Source organism: Oncorhynchus mykiss, chromosome 18 (genome assembly GCF_013265735.2).
Source record: "Oncorhynchus mykiss isolate Arlee chromosome 18, USDA_OmykA_1.1, whole genome shotgun sequence".
NCBI classification, from domain to species: Eukaryota; Metazoa; Chordata; class Actinopteri; order Salmoniformes; family Salmonidae; genus Oncorhynchus; species Oncorhynchus mykiss.
In genome coordinates, this window is record NC_048582.1 from 49939227 (window position 1) to 49958732 (window position 19506).

At 49.4% G+C, this 19506-nt stretch overlaps 1 protein-coding gene across 1 annotated transcript in view; it reads left to right on the forward strand.

Annotated features, from left to right (window-relative positions):
• Positions 1–19506, forward strand: part of LOC110496430 (endonuclease/exonuclease/phosphatase family domain-containing protein 1) — a 36104-nt gene that overhangs the window by 8063 nt on the left and 8535 nt on the right. Inside the window, exon 2 of the mRNA XM_021572328.2 lies at positions 8409–8460. Coding sequence (XP_021428003.1) covers positions 8409–8460 — 52 coding nt within the window. The remainder of the gene's footprint in view (positions 1–8408; positions 8461–19506) is intronic.

Here is a 19506-nt window from a genome sequence, read left to right on the forward strand (position 1 = left end):
TATGATGAAAATTACAGGCCTCTCATCTTTTTAAGTGGGAGAACTTGCACAATTGGTGGCTGACTAAATACTTTCTTGCCCCACTGTATCTCTCTTTTCTATTTCTCTCTTGCTTCATTTTGGAAGAAATGTATTTGTTCAACTATTGTCTTTTTCTCTCTGAGTCAACTACTCACCACATGTTACACACTGCAGTGCTAGCTAGCTGTAGCTTCTGCTTCCTGCAATCAGAATAAGAGAATGACATGTCAGTTCATGCTGCAAGAGCTCTGATAGGTTGGAGAATGTCCTCTGGAAGTTCTCACAATTACTGTAAGTCTCTGGAAAGGGGTGAGAACCGTAAGCCTCCTAGGTTTTGTATTGTAATCAATGTACCCAGAGGAGGATGGAAGCTAGCTGTCCTCCGGCTAGACCATGGTGCTACCCTACAGAGTGCTGTTGGGGCTACTGTAGACCATTGCATAATAGTGTGTTTTAATCAATTATTTGGTGACGTGATTATATTTAGTTTTATATAAAAAGGGTCACTTTTAATGCTTAAATATTCATATTATTATGAAATTCACTGAGGATGGTCCTCCCCTTCCTCCTCTGAGGAGCCTCCACTGCTTTTAACGTCAATTATCTATCTGTTTCAATGTTGCGTATGTTGTAGTTTAGACCCTATTTTACATATTCTGAGGTGTTTGTTGTTCCCACCATCTGTTTAGACACAGCATGCTCTTAAATACAGGGTGGGTGTCATTTCAATCATAGAAATATAATTCATAGAATGGACATGACCATTGAAATTTTAATTGACTAAAAATGCTCACTTCTAATTACTATCACAAAGACGCCGGACCACCCACCGTCAAATGTCAATTTAAATGTGAATATCTGTATTTCAGTAGATTTCATATGAAAGATTGATGGTATTTAAAGCAACTGATATTCCCATTCAAGTTAACATTCTCTAATGTGTGGTCTTCCAACTGTTTTTGTGCTACCATTTTGAAAGTTGAAATATCAACTTTCTCATTTTAGTACAGCCAAAACATGACACCCACCCTGTGTTCAAGAGCATGCTGTGTCTCAACTGATGGTGGGCACAACACGAACCCCTCAATGTAAAATAGGGTCTAAGCTACAACATATGCAGAGTTTGTGTTTTTAGATCATTTACATAAAAAGTTCCAAAATGTATTTTCTCTCAAGAAATATAGAATAGTTTGATAAGCCTTTTAAAGGATATCATTCTCAACCTTTTATATTTTCCAGTTATTAAGACATGGAGGTCTCGTGGTAGGGTGGGTAATGGAAAATTGGTCAACTTTTAAGACTTCTATTTCCTAATTGCTTTGGCATTCAGGTCCAAAAAGTCATTTTCTGATCTTCTCCCATGGGCATGGCACGTTTTGTTTAAAACAAAAGGGATTCTGTCAAGTGATTGAAATCAAATGGAATGACCCCATTTAGCAGGCCTGTTCTAGCTGACAGGCCCTTAACCCAGACGATAAGGGTATGATGTTGGTAAATGTGTGCATGCCTGAATGACATGGCTAAGATGGATCTCACCTACTGAAGCTCCTTTGTTAACTGTCACAACACTCACATGTCTCTCTACCAATCTATCTGTCCAGCTTTTCCAGGTATGTGTGTGTGTGTGTGAGAACACTTACAACTTCCAGCCAGCTGCAGTAGTTGAGATTTTACCTCCCCAACCCACACCTCAGTCCTGACCCAGCAGGTCTGAATTCCAAGCAGGGAGGCGGGTGTTCAGCACCCGTGGGTTGGGTGTTGTTGGCGCTGCCTACCTGCCACTAACCATGTTAATCCCTGTCATAGTGCATGATGGGAAGGTCTGCTACATCTCAGGTCTGTTCCTCCGACTCACAGAACTGCCAGAACGGAGCAGACTGACTGCCAGAACAGACATCATGACTATGTGCTGGACTCTGCTGCTATGGTAACACCCTCTGTGTATCCCAATGAAATCCAGAGCTATCAGAGAGGCACAGTTTCTCTCTCAGCCCTGTCAGCGTATTATGTGATTGTGTGTGTGTATGAGAGTGACTCGGGATTGATGCTGAGGTTGTGTGTGTTGTTGGGAAGGTTGTGCTCTGTGTGTGTGTGGCTGACGCGGAGTGTTAAGAGCACAGAGGGAGAAGGCGCTCATGTGGAAAATTCCATTAGGACAGCAGTTTGTGACCGACAGAAGGACAGACCGTGAGTGAGAGGCATTACCCAGAAAACACTGCTATTGTCAGTGCCAGTCCCTCTAACTGTAACCAGTTAGCCATTTTACACTGGAACACACTAAACTGATTCTCAATTGATCCAAAACCAGTCTACACTGATACACCATCTCACAAACCAGATTGCACTCATACACCACGATCTAGTACAGTACCCTCTGAGACAGGATTAGTCCAAGGTGACCTTGGTGCTGGAGCTCATTACTTTTAGTTTACACAATTTATAGTATGTCCTATCAGATTTACTATAAGTACAGACTTAATTTCCTTCATTGTGTATTCACAGTGTGTATGTGTAGTTTTCCTCACCTGGTAAATCATTCTAAGTGTCTGCCTGACATTGGTTATTTTCTTCATTGTAATGATGACATTGAGGGATTCCAGTTTCTCTGAGTTGCATATAGTGTGGCTCTGCTATCTCTCTGTTTCTCTGCAGCAGTGTGGATTAGAGGTCGACCGATTATGGTTTGTCAACGCAGATACCGATTTATTGGAGGACCAAAAAAAGCCGATACCGATTAATCGTCCGCTTTTATTTATGTATTTAATAATATTTTTACATTTATTTATTTGTTATAATGACAATTACAACAATACTGAATGAACACTTATTTTAACTTAATGTAATACATCAATCAAATCAATTTAGTCTCAAATAAATAATGAAACAAGTTCAATTTGGTATAAATAATGCAAAAACAAAGTGTTGGCGAAGAAAGTGCAATAAGTGCCATGTAAAAAAGCTAACGTTTAAGTTCCTTGCTCAGAACATATGAAAGCTGGTGGTTCCTTTTAACATGAGTCTTCAATATTCCCAGGTAAAAAGTTTTAGGTTGTAGTTATTATAGGAATTATATGACTATTTCTCTCTATACCATTTGTATTTTGTATACCTTTGACTATTGGATGTTCTTATAGGCACTTTGTTATTGCCAGTGTAACAATATAGCTTCCGTCCCTCTCCTCGCCCCTACCTGGACTCGAACCAGGAACACATGGACAACAGCCACACTTGAAGCATCGTTACCCATGCAGAGCAAGGAGAACAACCACTCCAAGTCTCAGAGCGAGTGATGTTTGAAACGCTATTAGCGTGCGCTAACTAGCTAGCCATTTCACATCGGTTACACCAGCCTAACCTCGGGAGTGGATAGGCTTGAAATCATAAACAGATCAATGCTTGAAGCACAGCGAAGAGCTGCTGGAAAAACGCATGAAAGTGCTGTTTGAATGAATGCGTACAAGCCTGCTGCTGCCTACCATCGCTCAGTCAGACTGCTCTATCAAATATCAAATCATAGACTTTACTATATTATAATTAACACATAGAAATACGAGCCTTTGGTCATTATGGTCAAATACAGAAACTATCATTTTGAAAATAAAACGTTTATTCTTTCAGTGAAATATGGAACCGTTCCGTATTTTATCTAACGGGAGGCATCCATAAGTCTAAATATTTCTGTTACATTGTACAACCTTCAATGTTATGTCATAATTACGTAAAATTCTGGCAAATTAGGCAGCCCAAACTGTTGCATAAACCCTGACTCCATACCAAGTGACAAATTCCCTAGTTTAATAATGCCTGCTAACATGAATTTATTTTAACTAAATATGCAGGTTTAAAAATATATACTTCTGTGTATTGTTTTTAAGAAAGGCATTGATGTTTATGGTTAGGTACAGTCGTGTAACAATTATGCTTTTTTCGCAAATGCGCTTTTGTTAAATCATCCCCTGTTGGCTGTCTTTGTTAGGAAGAAATGGTCTTCACAGTTCACAACGAGCCAGGCGGCCCAAACTGCTGCATATACCCTGACCCTGAAGAAAGGCATTGATGTTTATGGTTAGGTACACATTGGTGCAACGACAGTGCTTTTTTCACGAATCCGCTTGTTAAATCACCCGTTTGGCGAAGTAGGCTATGATTCAATGATAAGTTAATAGGTATCACATCGATTTTATGCAACGCAGGACAAGCTAGATAAACTGGTAATATCAACTATGTGTAGTTAACTAGTCATCAAATCAAATTTATTTATATAGCCCTTCGTACATCAGCTGATATCTCAAAGTGCTGTACAGAAACCCAGCCTAAAACCCCAAACAGCAAGCAATGCAGGTGTAGAAGCAAGTAGTGATTATGTTGAGATTGTTTTTTATAAGATACATTTAATGCTAGCAACCACCTTACCTTGGCTCCTTGCTGCACTCGCATAACAGGTAGTCAAGCCTGCCACGCAGTCTCCTCGTGGTTTGCAATGTAATCGGCTATAATCTGTTTCCAAAATTACCGATTTGTTATGAAAACTTGAAATCGGCCCTAATTAATCGGCCATTCCGATTAATCAGTCGACCTCTAGTGTGGATTTTTGTATGACCTTTGCTGCAAGCCCCCTCCATCCTTTTACGTGTGTGTGTGTGTGTGTGTGTGTGTGCTTGTGGTCTCTCACTTTGTACATTTGCAGTAGAGCTTTTCTTTCTGTCATTCTTTAAATTTTTTCAGTGCCTGCCTTCGTTTGTTAACCTGCCCATCCTGTCGGGCTGTGGGGAGGATTTGAGGAGTTTGAACAGGCTATCATGTCTCACACACACACTCTCCTGTATGGTCACATCAGGCCCTTTCCCTGCACTGCGGCCAGGTCACCTGTGGTCAGTGCAAGGGAGGCAGTGGAGCCTCTGTGTGATCACACCTACAGTGGGGAAGGGGTGTCGTCACCCTCCTACAGAGCTCTGGCTCCAGACCTGTTTCTATTCACAATCACTGATTCCACACTTCCTGTTTTGATAAGAGACCACAAACATCTATCTCTCACAATCTATTATGAAATAATTTGTGTGTTAGGGCCGGGTGGAAAACGATTGTGGTGGGTAAACAAAAGCATCAAACCATTTTGAAGATGGCCACAAAAGCATCTATTTGTAGGATAAAATAAATGCTTCTGAAGTGCTGGATTTGGAGTGTTACTTTTTGCGAATGGGTCCATTGTACATTGTAGTAATTTGTCTCCGTTTACTATCAGTCTATATACGACTGTGAAATAGTCTCATCCCTGGGTGGGGACTCTTGTCTGTTATCAGCTTAGTCTCATCTGTCGTCTGTCTTTTTACGCTCTTCATTTCATTCCCTCCCTCCTCTTTATGGACGAGGTGCTCCAGTGAACCTCCTCCACCCAATCATTCCCGCACAGAGCAGACCGGGAGGCTAATGTTCACATGTGCATTGTTACCATTGATATTAGCAGATGCTCTTATGCTGCGTGGCATAAAGGGTCAAAGTTCGAACAGACTCAGCAGCCGTGTTGCGTAATGTCCTGTAATAACCGCTGGGAAACCACCGACCTACTGAGACGCGTTGGGAGTAGAGGGAGGCAGGGCACTGATCCTGCTATTCCCAAGGTCACCAGTCTACTTCTCCGTTCACATCCACGGTGACTGAGCTGTATGCTGGAATTAGAATCAATCTAGGTGTCCTGTCTGCTGATACATATTCATGTACGAGACCCCAGGTCACCATATCCTAGCTCAAGACCAAAAAATGGAAAAGTAGGCCTCAAAAAAAGTAGACTAAAATCATTTACAATCACAATTTAAAATGCAACGGTTGCTTAGCGTATTGAAAGGATTACTTGAGGACAATGCGGAGCATCGCTTGGAGAGAAGCTGCCAGCCTGCACGCATTTCTCAGTAATGTCTGCGGTTTGATCGCGGGGGAGGCACTAGTAATGTCTGCGGTTTGATCGCGGGGGAGGCACTAGTAATGTCTGCGGTTTGATCGCGGGGGAGGCACTAGTAATGTCTGCGGTTTGATCGCGGGGGAGGCACTAGTAATGTCTGCGGTTTGATCGAGGGGGAGGCACTAGTAATGTCTGCGGTTTGATCGCGGGGGAGGCACTAGTAATGTCTGCGGTTTTCGGTTTGGCTACTTGTTTCAACTGTATTAGTCTATAAATAAGTCTCTTTGCCAAAATTAGTCTTCTCTCTCCCATGTCTTATTCGACTAGTTGTTCAGAAACGTTTGCGTGCCTACATTTTACTCCCTCCTCTATGTTTAATGTAACACACAAACATTAATTATTCACTTTGGTTGCCAATCCTGACGGGAAGTTTGTTCTATAGAAATGATTTGACTCTGTGTGCCACAGAAAGTGGAGATTTTCGGCACCACCTGTCAGTTGTTTAGGCCGTGAGCCAATTGCTTTGAATTTGATGTCGGCATTTGAACTCGGCCTTGTAAACCTACTAGCCTAACGGCAAACTGTTTTATGCAGCTTCATCTAAAGTCAATTTAATTGACCTTGCCAAAATTATAAAATTACTCCTGTCTATACAAAAAACACTACACCAGAGAGCATGATTTAGGCCACAGAGGATCATTAGCTTCTTTAAAAAATGGCTATCGATTGTATGAAAATCGCAAGGCCAGGGCATAATCTCGATTCGGGGTAGTGTGCAATTTGCGCAGCATTTCAAATGGCTGATTTGTTGATTTGCGGCTGTCAGGCTTATTTAAGATGCTTTCACTATCGCAACATTTCAAAATACAATCTCTAGAAAAACAAAGGAGACCAAGAAGTAACTCAAACCTGTCTCTTTCTTTAGGCTATCAAAATCTTAAATCTTAAATCCCAGTTGGCTACTGTTTGTTCAATAGCTTATTTTATTGTCACTTGTTCTCAACTGGCCGACCAGGTTAAATAAAGGTGAAATATCCCCGGTGAGTGCACCTATTCACGGTCTTCATTGGGTGAGTCCTTTCTCTTGAATTTTTTTATTTTTTTTGGTGACAATTTCCTCCAGGTTAAACGTCATAGCCTACAGTATGTGTCTCCTCTTTTTATAGGCCTCGATTAGATTGATTGCATTCTAGACAAGGCCGTTTTTCTATTTATCCCAGTTTGTCAGTGTCAGCAGAGCAGCCTACCCTGTCATTATTTGTGGTATTATAGATTCTGCTGGATTCACATACATTTATTGTGTCTGACTTCATAACTGTTATCCCAACAGGTTTTATTCATTCATGGAGTACATGTGGGCCACAGCAACCTCATTTAGCTGCCTCCTTTTTAGTGGGTTGGGGTTTATCACCAAGCCCATGGAGAGAGCCTCATCACAATAGGCATAAAATACACTAGTCTACATGTTTTTTAGCCTGGAGAAAAGTCTCGTTTTTCACTGCCTTAGATTTAATGATCTAATTAAAGTTAATCAGCCTTGATCAATACTGTGGACAGAGGGCCATAAAACACTGTACTTGGTTGCTATGGTGACCGAGGATGTGCAGTGCAGTTATGCGTGAGGAGACATATCCACACAGGGGGAGGTGTGTGTGTGTGTAATCCCATCTGTGAAATAGGCCAAAGTGTTTGTACCTCTTCTGTTACAACTGTAGTCCATAGTGTAACCTCTCTGTTGAAGTTACCTTTTTACATTAAAAAAAATGCTATTACCAAATTAGGTTTCTCTGGGGTTATTTTAAAAACAAGTCTGAGTCAGTGAACCAATGAGGAATATTTTGTTTGCTCATTTAGTTAATAGCCAGCAGTTGTGTGTGAATCTGAGTGTGTTAGGGGGAGTTGAGAACAGTGTGTGTGTGCAGCAGGATGGAGCAAAAGGAGGACCAGGACGGGGGAGAGAAAATAGTGCTTATGCTTTGCCATTTTGTTTTATCACGCTGACTAGTAGGCTGGAAAAACAATTCGAAAGTAAACAGATTAATGTTTATGGGCTCGTAAAGTAGGTTCCACCCCATCTCTGCACCAATGTGTTTGTATGTACAATCTCCTGGGCTTGCAGTCCAAAGTCTACTCTTCCCCCTCTCTGCTTTTCTCTGCATAATAAATGTTGTATGCATCCGAAATGGCACCCTATTTCCTAGTGCACTACTTTGGATGAGAGCCGCTGTGTATAGTGCACTATGCAGGGACAATAGTATTCCATTTAAGACACAGGGAAAAGACTGAGTCGTGTTATGTGTTGTAGAATCAGGAGGATCCTGGATGTGTAGGGAGGCCCTCTGTGTTAATAATGCAGTGGCCTCCTCTATTACCAGAACTGGTGTGTGTATATACTACCCTATCATATGGCTAATAACACAAAAGTCAGCTTCGATAACAGAGACTATTCTCTGTTTTGTTGATGCATTCGTGTGTCTCTCTCTCTCTCCAGCATCAAGTTACTGGCAGTACAAGACCTGGTAGATCGGGAAGCCCTTGACAAGGTACAGTGTAGCAATCCCTTTCTTCACCTACTAGAACAAATAACTTATTGATTTGGGGAGCAAAGTTCTGTGTACCGATTAGTCCACCAGTACAGAATCTTTATGTTCGTGATAATTATGAGAGGCTCTTGTCATTTAAAAACATGTAGAGAACCTCCATTGTTCTCTCTCTCACCCACCCACTTAACCTTCTGTACTTTCTCAATTATGCACAATTCTTTCTCGCTCTCTATCTCCTGCTTTTTCTCCTATCTCTTGCGCTCTGCCCCTCGCTCTCTTGCGCTCTGCCCCTCGCTCTCTTGCGCTCTGCCCCTCGCTCTCTTGCGCTCTGCCCCTCGCTCTCTTGCGCTCTGCCCCTCGCTCTCTTGCGCTCTGCCCCTCGCTCTCTTGCGCTCTGCCCCTCGCTCTCTTGCGCTCTGCCCCTCGCTCTCTTGCGCTCTGCCCCTCGCTCTCTTGCGCTCTGCCCCTCGCTCTCTTGCGCTCTGCCCCTCGCTCTCTTGCGCTCTGCCCCTCGCTCTCTTGCGCTCTGCCCCTCGCTCTCTTCTGCTCTGCCCCTCGCTCTCTTGCGCTCTGCCCCTCGCTCTCTTGCGCTCTGCCCCTCTCGCTCTCTTGCGCTCTGCCCCTCTCGCTCTCTTGCGCTCTGCCCCTCTCGCTCTCTTGCGCTCTGCCCCTCTCGCTCTCTTGCGCTCTGCCCCTCTCGCTCTCTTGCGCTCTGCCCCTCTCGCTCTCTTGCGCTCTGCCCCTCTCGCTCTCTTGCGCTCTGCCCCTCTCGCTCTCTTGCGCTCTGCCCCTCTCGCTCTCTTGCGCTCTGCCCCTCTCGCTCTCTTGCGCTCTGCCTCTCGCTCTCTTTTGAGCTCTGCCCCTCTGGCTCTCTTTTGAGCTCTGCCCCTCTGGCTCTCTTTTGAGCTCTGCCCCTCTCGCTCTCTTTTGAGCTCTGCCCCTCTCGCTCTCTTTTGAGCTCTGCCCCTCTCGCTCTCTCTTGCGCTCTGTCCCTCTCTCTTGCGCTCTGTCCCTCTCTCTCTCTTGCGCTCTGTCCCTCTCTCTCTCTTGCGCTCTGCCCCTCTCTCGCTCTTGCGCTCTGCCCCTCGCTCTCTTGCGCTCTGCCCCTCGCTCTCTTGCGCTCTGCCCCTCGCTCTCTTGCGCTCTGCCCCTCGCTCTCTTGCGCTCTGCCCCTCGCTCTCTTCTGCTCTGCCCCTCGCTCTCTTGCGCTCTGCCCCTCGCTCTCTTGCGCTCTGCCCCTCTCGCTCTCTTGCGCTCTGCCCCTCTCGCTCTCTTGCGCTCTGCCCCTCTCGCTCTCTTGCGCTCTGCCCCTCTCGCTCTCTTGCGCTCTGCCCCTCTCGCTCTCTTGCGCTCTGCCCCTCTCGCTCTCTTGCGCTCTGCCCCTCTCGCTCTCTTGCGCTCTGCCCCTCTGGCTCTCTTTTGAGCTCTGCCCCTCTGGCTCTCTTTTGAGCTCTGCCCCTCTGGCTCTCTTTTGAGCTCTGCCCCTCTCGCTCTCTTTTGAGCTCTGCCCCTCTCGCTCTCTTGCGCTCTGCCCCTCTCGCTCTCTTGCGCTCTGCCCCTCTCGCTCTCTTGCGCTCTGCCCCTCTCGCTCTCTTGCGCTCTGCCCCTCTCGCTCTCTTGCGCTCTGCCCCTCTCGCTCTCTTGCGCTCTGCCCCTCTCGCTCTCTTGCGCTCTGCCCCTCTCGCTCTCTTGCGCTCTGCCCCTCTCGCTCTCTTGCGCTCTGCCCCTCTCGCTCTCTTGCGCTCTGCCCCTCTCGCTCTCTTGCGCTCTGCCCCTCTCGCTCTCTTGCGCTCTGCCTCTCGCTCTCTTTTGAGCTCTGCCCCTCTGGCTCTCTTTTGAGCTCTGCCCCTCTGGCTCTCTTTTGAGCTCTGCCCCTCTCGCTCTCTTTTGAGCTCTGCCCCTCTCGCTCTCTTTTGAGCTCTGCCCCTCTCGCTCTCTCTTGCGCTCTGTCCCTCTCTCTTGCGCTCTGTCCCTCTCTCTTGCGCTCTGTCCCTCTCTCTCTCTTGCGCTCTGTCCCTCTCTCTCTCTTGCGCTCTGCCCCTCTCTCTCTCTTGCGCTCTGCCCCTCTCTCGCTCTTGCGCTCTGCCCCTCTCGCTCTTGCGCTCTGCCCCTCTCTCTCTCTTGCGCTCTGCCCCTCTCTCTCTCTTGCGCTCTGCCCCTCTCTCTCTCTTGCGCTCTGCCCCTCTCTCTCTCTCTTGCGCTCTGCCCCTCTCTTGCGCTCTGCCCCTCTCGCTCTCTCTCTTGCGCTCTGCCCCTCTCGCTCTCTCTCTTGCGCTCTGCCCCTCTCGCTCTCTCTCTTGCGCTCTGCCTCTCTCTCTCTTGCGCTCTGCCCCTCTCTCTCTTGCGCTCTGCCCCTCTCTCTCTTGCGCTCTGCCCCTCTCTCTCTTGCGCTCTGCCTCTCTCTCTCTCTCTTGCGCTCTGCCTCTCTCTCTCTCTTGCGCTCTGCCTCTCTCTCTCTCTTGCGCTCTGCCTCTCTCTCTCGCGCTCTGCCCCTCTCTCTCTCTTGCGCTCTGCCCCTCTCTCTCTCTTGCGCTCTGCCCCTCTCTCTCTCTTGCGCTCTGCCCCTCTCTCTCTCTTGCGCTCTGCCCCTCTCTCTCTTGCGCTCTGCCCCTCTCTCTCTCTTGCGCTCTGCCCCTCTCTCTCTCTTGCGCTCTGCCCCTCTCTCTCTCTTGCTCTCTGCCCCTCTCTCTCTCTTGCGCTCTGCCCCTCTCTCTCTCTTGCGCTCTGCCCCTCTCTCTCTCTTGCGCTCTGCCCCTCTCTCTCTCTTGCGCTCTGCCCCTCTCTCTCTTGCGCTCTGCCCCTCTCGCTCTCGCTCTTGCGCTCTGCCCCTCTCGCTCTCGCTCTTGCGCTCTGCCCCTCTCTCTCTCTTGCGCTCTGCCCCTCTCTCGCTCTTGCGCTCTGCCCCTCTCTCGCTCTTGCGCTCTGCCCCTCTCGCTCTTGCGCTCTGCCCCTCTCTCTCTCTTGCGCTCTGCCCCTCTCTCTCTCTTGCGCTCTGCCCCTCTCTCTCTCTTGCGCTCTGCCCCTCTCTCTCTCTTGCGCTCTGCCCCTCTCTCTCTCTTGCGCTCTGCCCCTCTCTCTCTCTTGCGCTCTGCCCCTCTCGCTCTCTCTCTTGCGCTCTGCCCCTCTCGCTCTCTCTCTTGCGCTCTGCCCCTCTCTCTCTCTCTTGCGCTCTGCCCCTCTCTCTCTCTCTTGCGCTCTGCCCCTCTCTCTCTCTTGCGCTCTGCCCCTCTCTCTCTCTTGCGCTCTGCCCCTCTCTCTCTCTTGTGCTCTGCCCCTCTCTCTCTCTTGCGCTCTGCCCCTCTCTCTCTCTTGCGCTCTGCCCCGCTCTCTCTCTTGCGCTCTGCCCCTCTCGCTCTCTCTCTTGCGCTCTGCCCCTCTCGCTCTCTCTCTTGCGCTCTGCCTCTCTCTCTCTCTTGCGCTCTGCCTCTCTCTCTCTCTTGCGCTCTGCCTCTCTCTCTCTCTTGCGCTCTGCCTCTCTCTCTCTTGCGCTCTGCCCCTCTCTCTCTCTTGCGCTCTGCCCCTCTCTCTCTCTTGCGCTCTGCCCCTCTCTCTCTCTTGCGCTCTGCCCCTCTCTCTCTCTTGCGCTCTGCCCCTCTCTCTCTCTTGCGCTCTGCCCCTCTCTCTCTCTTGCGCTCTGCCCCTCTCTCTCTCTTGCGCTCTGCCCCTCTCTCTCTCTTGCGCTCTGCCCCTCTCTCTCTCGCTCTTGCGCGCTCTGCCCCTCTCTCTCGCTCTTGCGCGCTCTGCCCCTCTCTCTCTCGCTCTTGCGTGCTCTGCCCCTCTCTCTCGCTCTTGCGCGCTCTGCCCCTCTCTCTCGCTTGCGCTCTGCCACTCTCTCTCTCTTGCGCTCTGCCCCTCTCGCTCTCTCTCTTGCGCTCTGCCCCTCTCGCTCTCTCTTGCGCTCTGCCCCTCTCTCTCTCTCTTGCGCTCTGCCCCTCTCTCTCTCTCTTGCGCTCTGCCCCTCTCTCTCTCTTGCGCTCTGCCCCTCTCTCTCTCTTGCGCTCTGCCCCTCTCTCTCTCTTGCGCTCTGCCCCTCTCTCTCTTGCGCTCTGCCCCTCTCTCTCTCTTGCGCTCTGCCCCTCTCGCTCTCGCTCTTGCGCTCTGCCCCTCTCGCTCTCGCTCTTGCGCTCTGCCCCTCTCGCTCTCGCTCTTGCGCTCTGCCCCTCTCGCGCTCTGCCCCTCTCGCTCTCTTGCGCTCTGCCCCTCTCGCTCTCTCTCTTGCGCTCTGCCCCTCTCGCTCTCTCTCTTGCGCTCTGCCCCTCTCGCTCTCTTTCTTGCGCTCTGCCCCTCTCGCTCTCTCTCTTGCGCTCTGCCCCTCTCGCTCTCTCTCTTGCGCTCTGCCCCTCTCGCTCTCTTGCGCTCTGCCCCTCTCGCTCTCTTGCGCTCTGCCCCTCTCTCTCTCTCTCTTGCGCTCTGCCCCTCTCGCTCTCTCTCTTGCGCTCTGCCCCTCTCGCTCTCTCTCTTGCGCTCTGCCCCTCTCTCTCTCTCTTGCGCTCTGCCCCTCTCTCTCTCTCTTGCGCTCTGCCCCTCTCTCTCTCTCTTGCGCTCTGCCCCTCTCTCTCTCTCTTGCGCTCTGCCCCTCTCTCTCTCTCTTGCGCTCTGCCCCTCTCTCTCTCTTGCGCTCTGCCCCTCTCTCTCTCTTGCGCTCTGCCCCTCTCTCTCTCTTGCGCTCTGCCCCTCTCTCTCTCTTGCGCTCTGCCCCTCTCTCTCTCTTGCGCTCTGCCCCCCTCTCTCTCTTGCGCTCTGCCCCTCTCTCTCTTGCGCTCTGCCCCTCGCTCTCTCTTGCGCTCTGCCCCTCGCTCTCTCTTGCGCTCTGCCCCTCGCTCTCTCTTGCGCTCTGCCCCTCTCTCTCTCTTGCGCTCTGCCCCTCTCTCTCTCTCTTGCGCTCTGCCCCTCTCTCTCTCTCTTGCGCTCTGCCCCTCTCTCTCTCTCTTGCGCTCTGCCCCTCTCTCTCTCTTGCGCTCTGCCCCTCTCTCTCTCTTGCGCTCTGCCCCTCTCTCTCTCTTGCGCTCTGCCCCTCTCTCTCTCTTGCGCTCTGCCCCTCTCTCTCTCTTGCGCTCTGCCCCTCTCTCTCTCTTGCGCTCTGCCCCTCTCTCTCTCTTGCGCTCTGCCCCGCTCTCTCTCTTGCGCTCTGCCCCTCTCGCTCTCTCTCTTGCGCTCTGCCCCTCTCGCTCTCTCTCTTGCGCTCTGCCCCTCTCGCTCTCTCTCTTGCGCTCTGCCTCTCTCTCTCTCTTGCGCTCTGCCTCTCTCTCTCTCTTGCGCTCTGCCTCTCTCTCTCTTGCGCTCTGCCCCTCTCTCTCTCTTGCGCTCTGCCCCTCTCTCTCTCTTGCGCTCTGCCCCTCTCTCTCTCTTGCGCTCTGCCCCTCTCTCTCTCTTGCGCTCTGCCCCTCTCTCTCTCTTGCGCTCTGCCCCTCTCTCTCTCTTGCGCTCTGCCCCTCTCTCTCTCTTGCGCTCTGCCCCTCTCTCTCTCTTGCGCTCTGCCCCTCTCTCTCTCTTGCGCTCTGCCCCTCTCTCTCTCTTGCGCTCTGCCCCTCTCTCTCTCGCTCTTGCGCGCTCTGCCCCTCTCTCTCGCTCTTGCGCGCTCTGCCCCTCTCTCTCTCGCTCTTGCGCGCTCTGCCCCTCTCTCTCGCTCTTGCGCGCTCTGCCCCTCTCTCTCGCTTGCGCTCTGCCACTCTCTCTCTCTTGCGCTCTGCCCCTCTCGCTCTCTCTCTTGCGCTCTGCCCCTCTCGCTCTCTCTTGCGCTCTGCCCCTCTCTCTCTCTCTTGCGCTCTGCCCCTCTCTCTCTCTTGCGCTCTGCCCCTCTCTCTCTCTTGCGCTCTGCCCCTCTCTCTCTCTTGCGCTCTGCCCCTCTCTCTCTCTTGCGCTCTGCCCCTCTCTCTCTTGCGCTCTGCCCCTCTCTCTCTCTTGCGCTCTGCCCCTCTCGCTCTCGCTCTTGCGCTCTGCCCCTCTCGCTCTCGCTCTTGCGCTCTGCCCCTCTCGCTCTCGCTCTTGCGCTCTGCCCCTCTCGCGCTCTGCCCCTCTCGCTCTCTTGCGCTCTGCCCCTCTCGCTCTCTCTCTTGCGCTCTGCCCCTCTCGCTCTCTCTCTTGCGCTCTGCCCCTCTCGCTCTCTCTCTTGCGCTCTGCCCCTCTCGCTCTCTCTCTTGCGCTCTGCCCCTCTCGCTCTCTCTCTTGCGCTCTGCCCCTCTCGCTCTCTTGCGCTCTGCCCCTCTCTCTCTCTTGCGCTCTGCCCCTCTCGCTCTCTCTCTTGCGCTCTGCCCCTCTCGCTCTCTCTCTTGCGCTCTGCCCCTCTCGCTCTCTCTTGCGCTCTGCCCCTCTCTCTCTCTCTTGCGCTCTGCCCCTCTCTCTCTCTCTTGCGCTCTGCCCCTCTCTCTCTCTCTTGCGCTCTGCCCCTCTCTCTCTCTCTTGCGCTCTGCCCCTCTCTCTCTCTCTTGCGCTCTGCCCCTCTCTCTCTCTTGCGCTCTGCCCCTCTCTCTCTCTTGCGCTCTGCCCCTCTCTCTCTCTTGCGCTCTGCCCCTCTCTCTCTCTTGCGCTCTGCCCCTCTCTCTCTCTTGCGCTCTGCCCCTCTCTCTCTCTTGCGCTCTGCCCCTCTCTCTCTCTTGCGCTCTGCCCCTCTCTCTCTCTTGCGCTCTGCCCCCCTCTCTCTCTTGCGCTCTGCCCCTCTCTCTCTTGCGCTCTGCCCCTCGCTCTCTCTTGCGCTCTGCCCCTCGCTCTCTCTTGCGCTCTGCCCCTCGCTCTCTCTTGCGCTCTGCCCCTCGCTCTCTCTTGCGCTCTGCCCCTCTCTCTCTCTTGCGCTCTGCCCCTCTCTCTCTTGCGCTCTGCCCCTCTCTCTCTTGCGCTCTGCCCCTCTCTCTCTTGCGCTCTGCCCCTCTCTCTCTTGCGCTCTGCCCCTCTCTCTCTTGCGCTCTGCCCCTCTCTCTCTTGCGCTCTGCCCCTCTCTCTCTCTCTCTCTTGCGCTCTGCCCCTCTCTCTCTCTTGCGCTCTGCCCCTCTCTCTCTCTCTCTTGCGCTCTGCCCCTCTCTCTCTCTCTCTCTTGCGCTCTGCCCCTCTCTCTCTCTTGCGCTCTGCCCCTCTCTCTCTCTTGCGCTCTGCCCCTCTCTCTCTGGCTCCCTCGGTGTAAACTATATTCTATTTCCAGGTTTAAATTTAGAGTGAACTTGTGAGGCCAGTCTCCTGTGCTTTCACCGCTATAAATAAGTCGGTGGTTGCTACGTGTAGAGAGAGAGAGGGTGTCTTCTTTGAGAGTGAGGAGATAAGAGACACTGCCCTGAAAGAATAACCTGATTCTCTATTACTGAATGTTATGTAATGTCCTCAACCCATTAGGGGTTCTCTATGTATGTCTGCGCTCTACTTTGGTCATGAGGTTAGGATAATGTAGCTGTGGACAGAGAAGTCAGAGAAGGTCCTCTCTCTAAGGACTGCCTGATGTACGATAATGAAGCAATATGAGACTGTCTGGTGAACATCCAATCAATTAGTTAAATAGATCTATAGATGTCAGATCTAGTCTGAAGATCATTTGTGTGTTCAGAAGTATACAATGTGTTTCAGAAAGTATTCAGACCCCTTGACTTTTTCCACATTTTGTGATGTTGACATGACACAATGTCGTTCTAAAATTTATTAAATGTTGTTTTTTTCCCCCGTCATCAATCAATACACAATACCCCATAATGACAAAGCAAAAACTGTTTTTTAAACAATTTTGCTAATTTATAAAAAAATAGAAACCTGAAATATTACATTAACATAAGTATTCAGACCCTTTACTCAGCACTATGTTGAAGCACCTTTGGCAGTGATTACAGCCTTGAGTCTTCTTGGATATTTCATTTTAACTTTTTAAAATTGAACCTTTATTTAGCTAGGCAAGTCAGTCAAGAACAAATGTACAATGAAGGCCTACACCGGCCAAACCCGGACGATGCTGGGCCAATTGTGCGCCGTCCTCCTAATCACAGCCGGTTGTGATACAGCCTGGATTCGAACCAGGGTGTCTGTAGTGACGCCTCTAGCACTGAGATGCAGTGCTTTAGCTTGGCACATCTGTATTTGTAGAGTTTCTCCCATTCTTCTCAGCAGATTCTCTCAAACTCTGTCAGGTTGGATGGGGAGAGTTGCTGCACTGATATTTTCAGGTCTCTCCAGAGATGTTCAAGTCTGTGCTCTGGCTGGGCCACTCGAGGACATTCAAAGACTTGTCCTGAAGCTACTCCTGCGACGTCTTGGCTGTGTGCTTAGGCTCTGTGTCCTGTTGGACGTTAAAACCTTCGCCCCAGTCTCAGGTCCTGAGGACTCTGGAGCAGGTTTTCATCAAGGATCTTGCTGTACTTTGCTCTGTTAATCTTTTTCTTGATCCTGACTAGTCTCCCAGTCCCTGCTGCTGAAAAACATTCCCACAGCATGATGCTATAGCTATAAGATCGAACAAAGCCATGAGGTTGACGGAATTGTCCGTAGAGCTCCAAGACAGGATTGTGTTGAGATCTGGGGAAGAGTACCAAAAAATATATGCAGCATTGAAGAGCCCCAAGAACACACTGGCATCCATCATTCTTAAATGGAAGAAGTGCTGCCGAGATGGTTCCCCAGATCTGTGCCTCGACACAATCCTGTCTTGGAGCTCTACGGACAATTCCTTCGACCTCATGGCTTGGTTTTTGCTCTGACGTGCACTGTCAACTATGGGACCTTTATATAGACAGGTGTGCCTTTCCAAGTCATGTCCAATCAATTGAATTTCCCATGGGTGGACTCCAATGAAGTTGTAGAAACATCTCAACGATGATTAATGGAAACGGATGCACCTGAGATCAATTTCAAGTCTCCTAGGAAATGGTCTTTTTACATTTGCCAAAATGTCTAAGAACCTGTTTTCACTTTGTCGTTTGGGGTATTCTATGTAGATTGCTGAGGAATTTTATTTAATGAAGCAATTTTAGAATAAGGCTAACAAAATGTGGAAAATGGCCAGGGGTCTGAATATTTTCAGAAGGCACTGTATGTTGGCATTGGAGATTATTATGAACCCTGTCTAGGTCCTAAACCAGTGTCTGTAAATTATATTTAAGTAATAAGTCCCGAGGGGGTTTGGTATATGGTCAAAATACCACGGCTACGGGCAGTTCTTAGGCACAACACAAAGCCATATACCACAATCCCCCGAGGTGCCTTATTACTATTATAAAATTGTCACCAAAATAATTAGACCAGTAAAAAAAAAATCATGTTTTGATACACCAAAATTGGCTGTCAGCCAATTAGCATTCACGGCTCGAACCACCCAGTTTATAATGTTGTTTATATCAGTGCTGGAGCAGACTTTTAGTAACAGCTGTAGGAGCTGTTTGGGATGAGAGGGAGAGAGATGAGCCGCCCGTCTGTCGGTCTGTCTGGTACAGTATGTGAACGTGAGGCGCTCCTGGAGAGAGAACTAGGTCGACAGAGCAGAGCTGCTGTCTCTCAGACAGCGAGAGAGAGAGAGTTAGAGTGAAAGCTCCTCTCTGAAGAGAGGGATTGATCATTTCTTTCTAAAAAAAAGAGAGGAAAGGAGAGCGGGAGAGAGAGAGAGAGAAAATGGAGGTGAGAGGAAGATATTCTTTCCTAAAGCAGAGAAGAGAGCTGGATTGGAGGATGCTTTATAAAGAAAAATGATCCATCTCGCTCTATTTCTCTTTGCTCATCTTCTACAGATAACATTTTCCCTCCCTCTATCGCTGCAGTACAGGCAGCCAGTGAGTCACGAAGTGTGTGTGAAATCAGAACCATTATGTCCAAACCCACAGGCTCCTCAAGCTCCCAGAAATGGTTTCAGTCACGACTCCAACACCACACCGGTCTTCCTTGTCTTTTGCCTCCGTTCCTCAACTCCCTGTAGAGATTTAACTGACCACTGGAATTTCACAACTTGGAATATTCCGTAAAATTCTAAAACTGAAATCACCTTTTCTGGTTTCATAACTTGCAGTGGAGAGTTCCCCCATGATAAGACAAAACAAGATATAACTGTAAATACAGGCCTACATGGGAGTAACATTAAAATGTCAAAATACATACACTGAGTGTACCAACATTAATGGTACCTACTCTTTCAATAACAGACCAATCAGGTGAAAGCTATGATCCCTTATTGATGTCACTTGTTAAATCCACTTCAATCAGTGTAGAGGAAGGGGAGGAGACAGGTTAAAGGAGTTTTAAGCCTTGAGACAATAGAGACATGGATGCTGTATGTGTGCCATTCAGAGGGTGAATGGGAAAGACAACAGATTTATGTGCCTTTTTGAATGTGGTGTGGTAGTAGGTGCCAGGCGCACCGATTTGTGTCAAGAACTGATTGACCGATTTAAAGATTATAAAATGAGACGGGGAGATGAATGAGAGGGATAAAGTGAGTGGTGGAACGGGGGATTGAACTCCAGGACAATGTGGTTCAGGGACGGCAACACTACCACTCGACCAACCCCCCCCATAATGTTTACCTTTAATCTCTATATAGTCAACACATCAAAGGTCTACATCTGTGATGCTGCATCACGCACCACACACTGACTAAACCGACAGTTTGAGTTGGCATGTTTACTAACAGTTGACATTTTTCACTGTTTAGTCACTCTAAGCACGTGAAGCAGTCTTAGTCACTTTTTTTTCCTGTTTTGTAGCTAAGGAACCTTCTGTGGTTTGGTGAATTACTGAGCGATGAGTCTTTTCCCCAAAAATATCAGTCTTGGTCTTATTCTAGTTGTTTACCAGACTTCGCTAGTTTGAAGTTCAAAACCACGACTTTGTCCACCTGAGTGACATGAGGGACTTTCACACACACACATTTTCTTAGCGCAGTGTTATCCTTAACCCTGGGTTAAATCTGACCCAGAGGTGGCTTAAACAACATGCAGGAGTAGAGTAACATGGTGGGGTAGCCATCATCTAGCCAGTTGGTTACATCACTACACACCCACACTATTTACCATTTCACTCTCACACACACTAATACACACCCACACTTTCTCTCTTCCCATTTCACACTCCTACACACTTCCTTTGTATTCT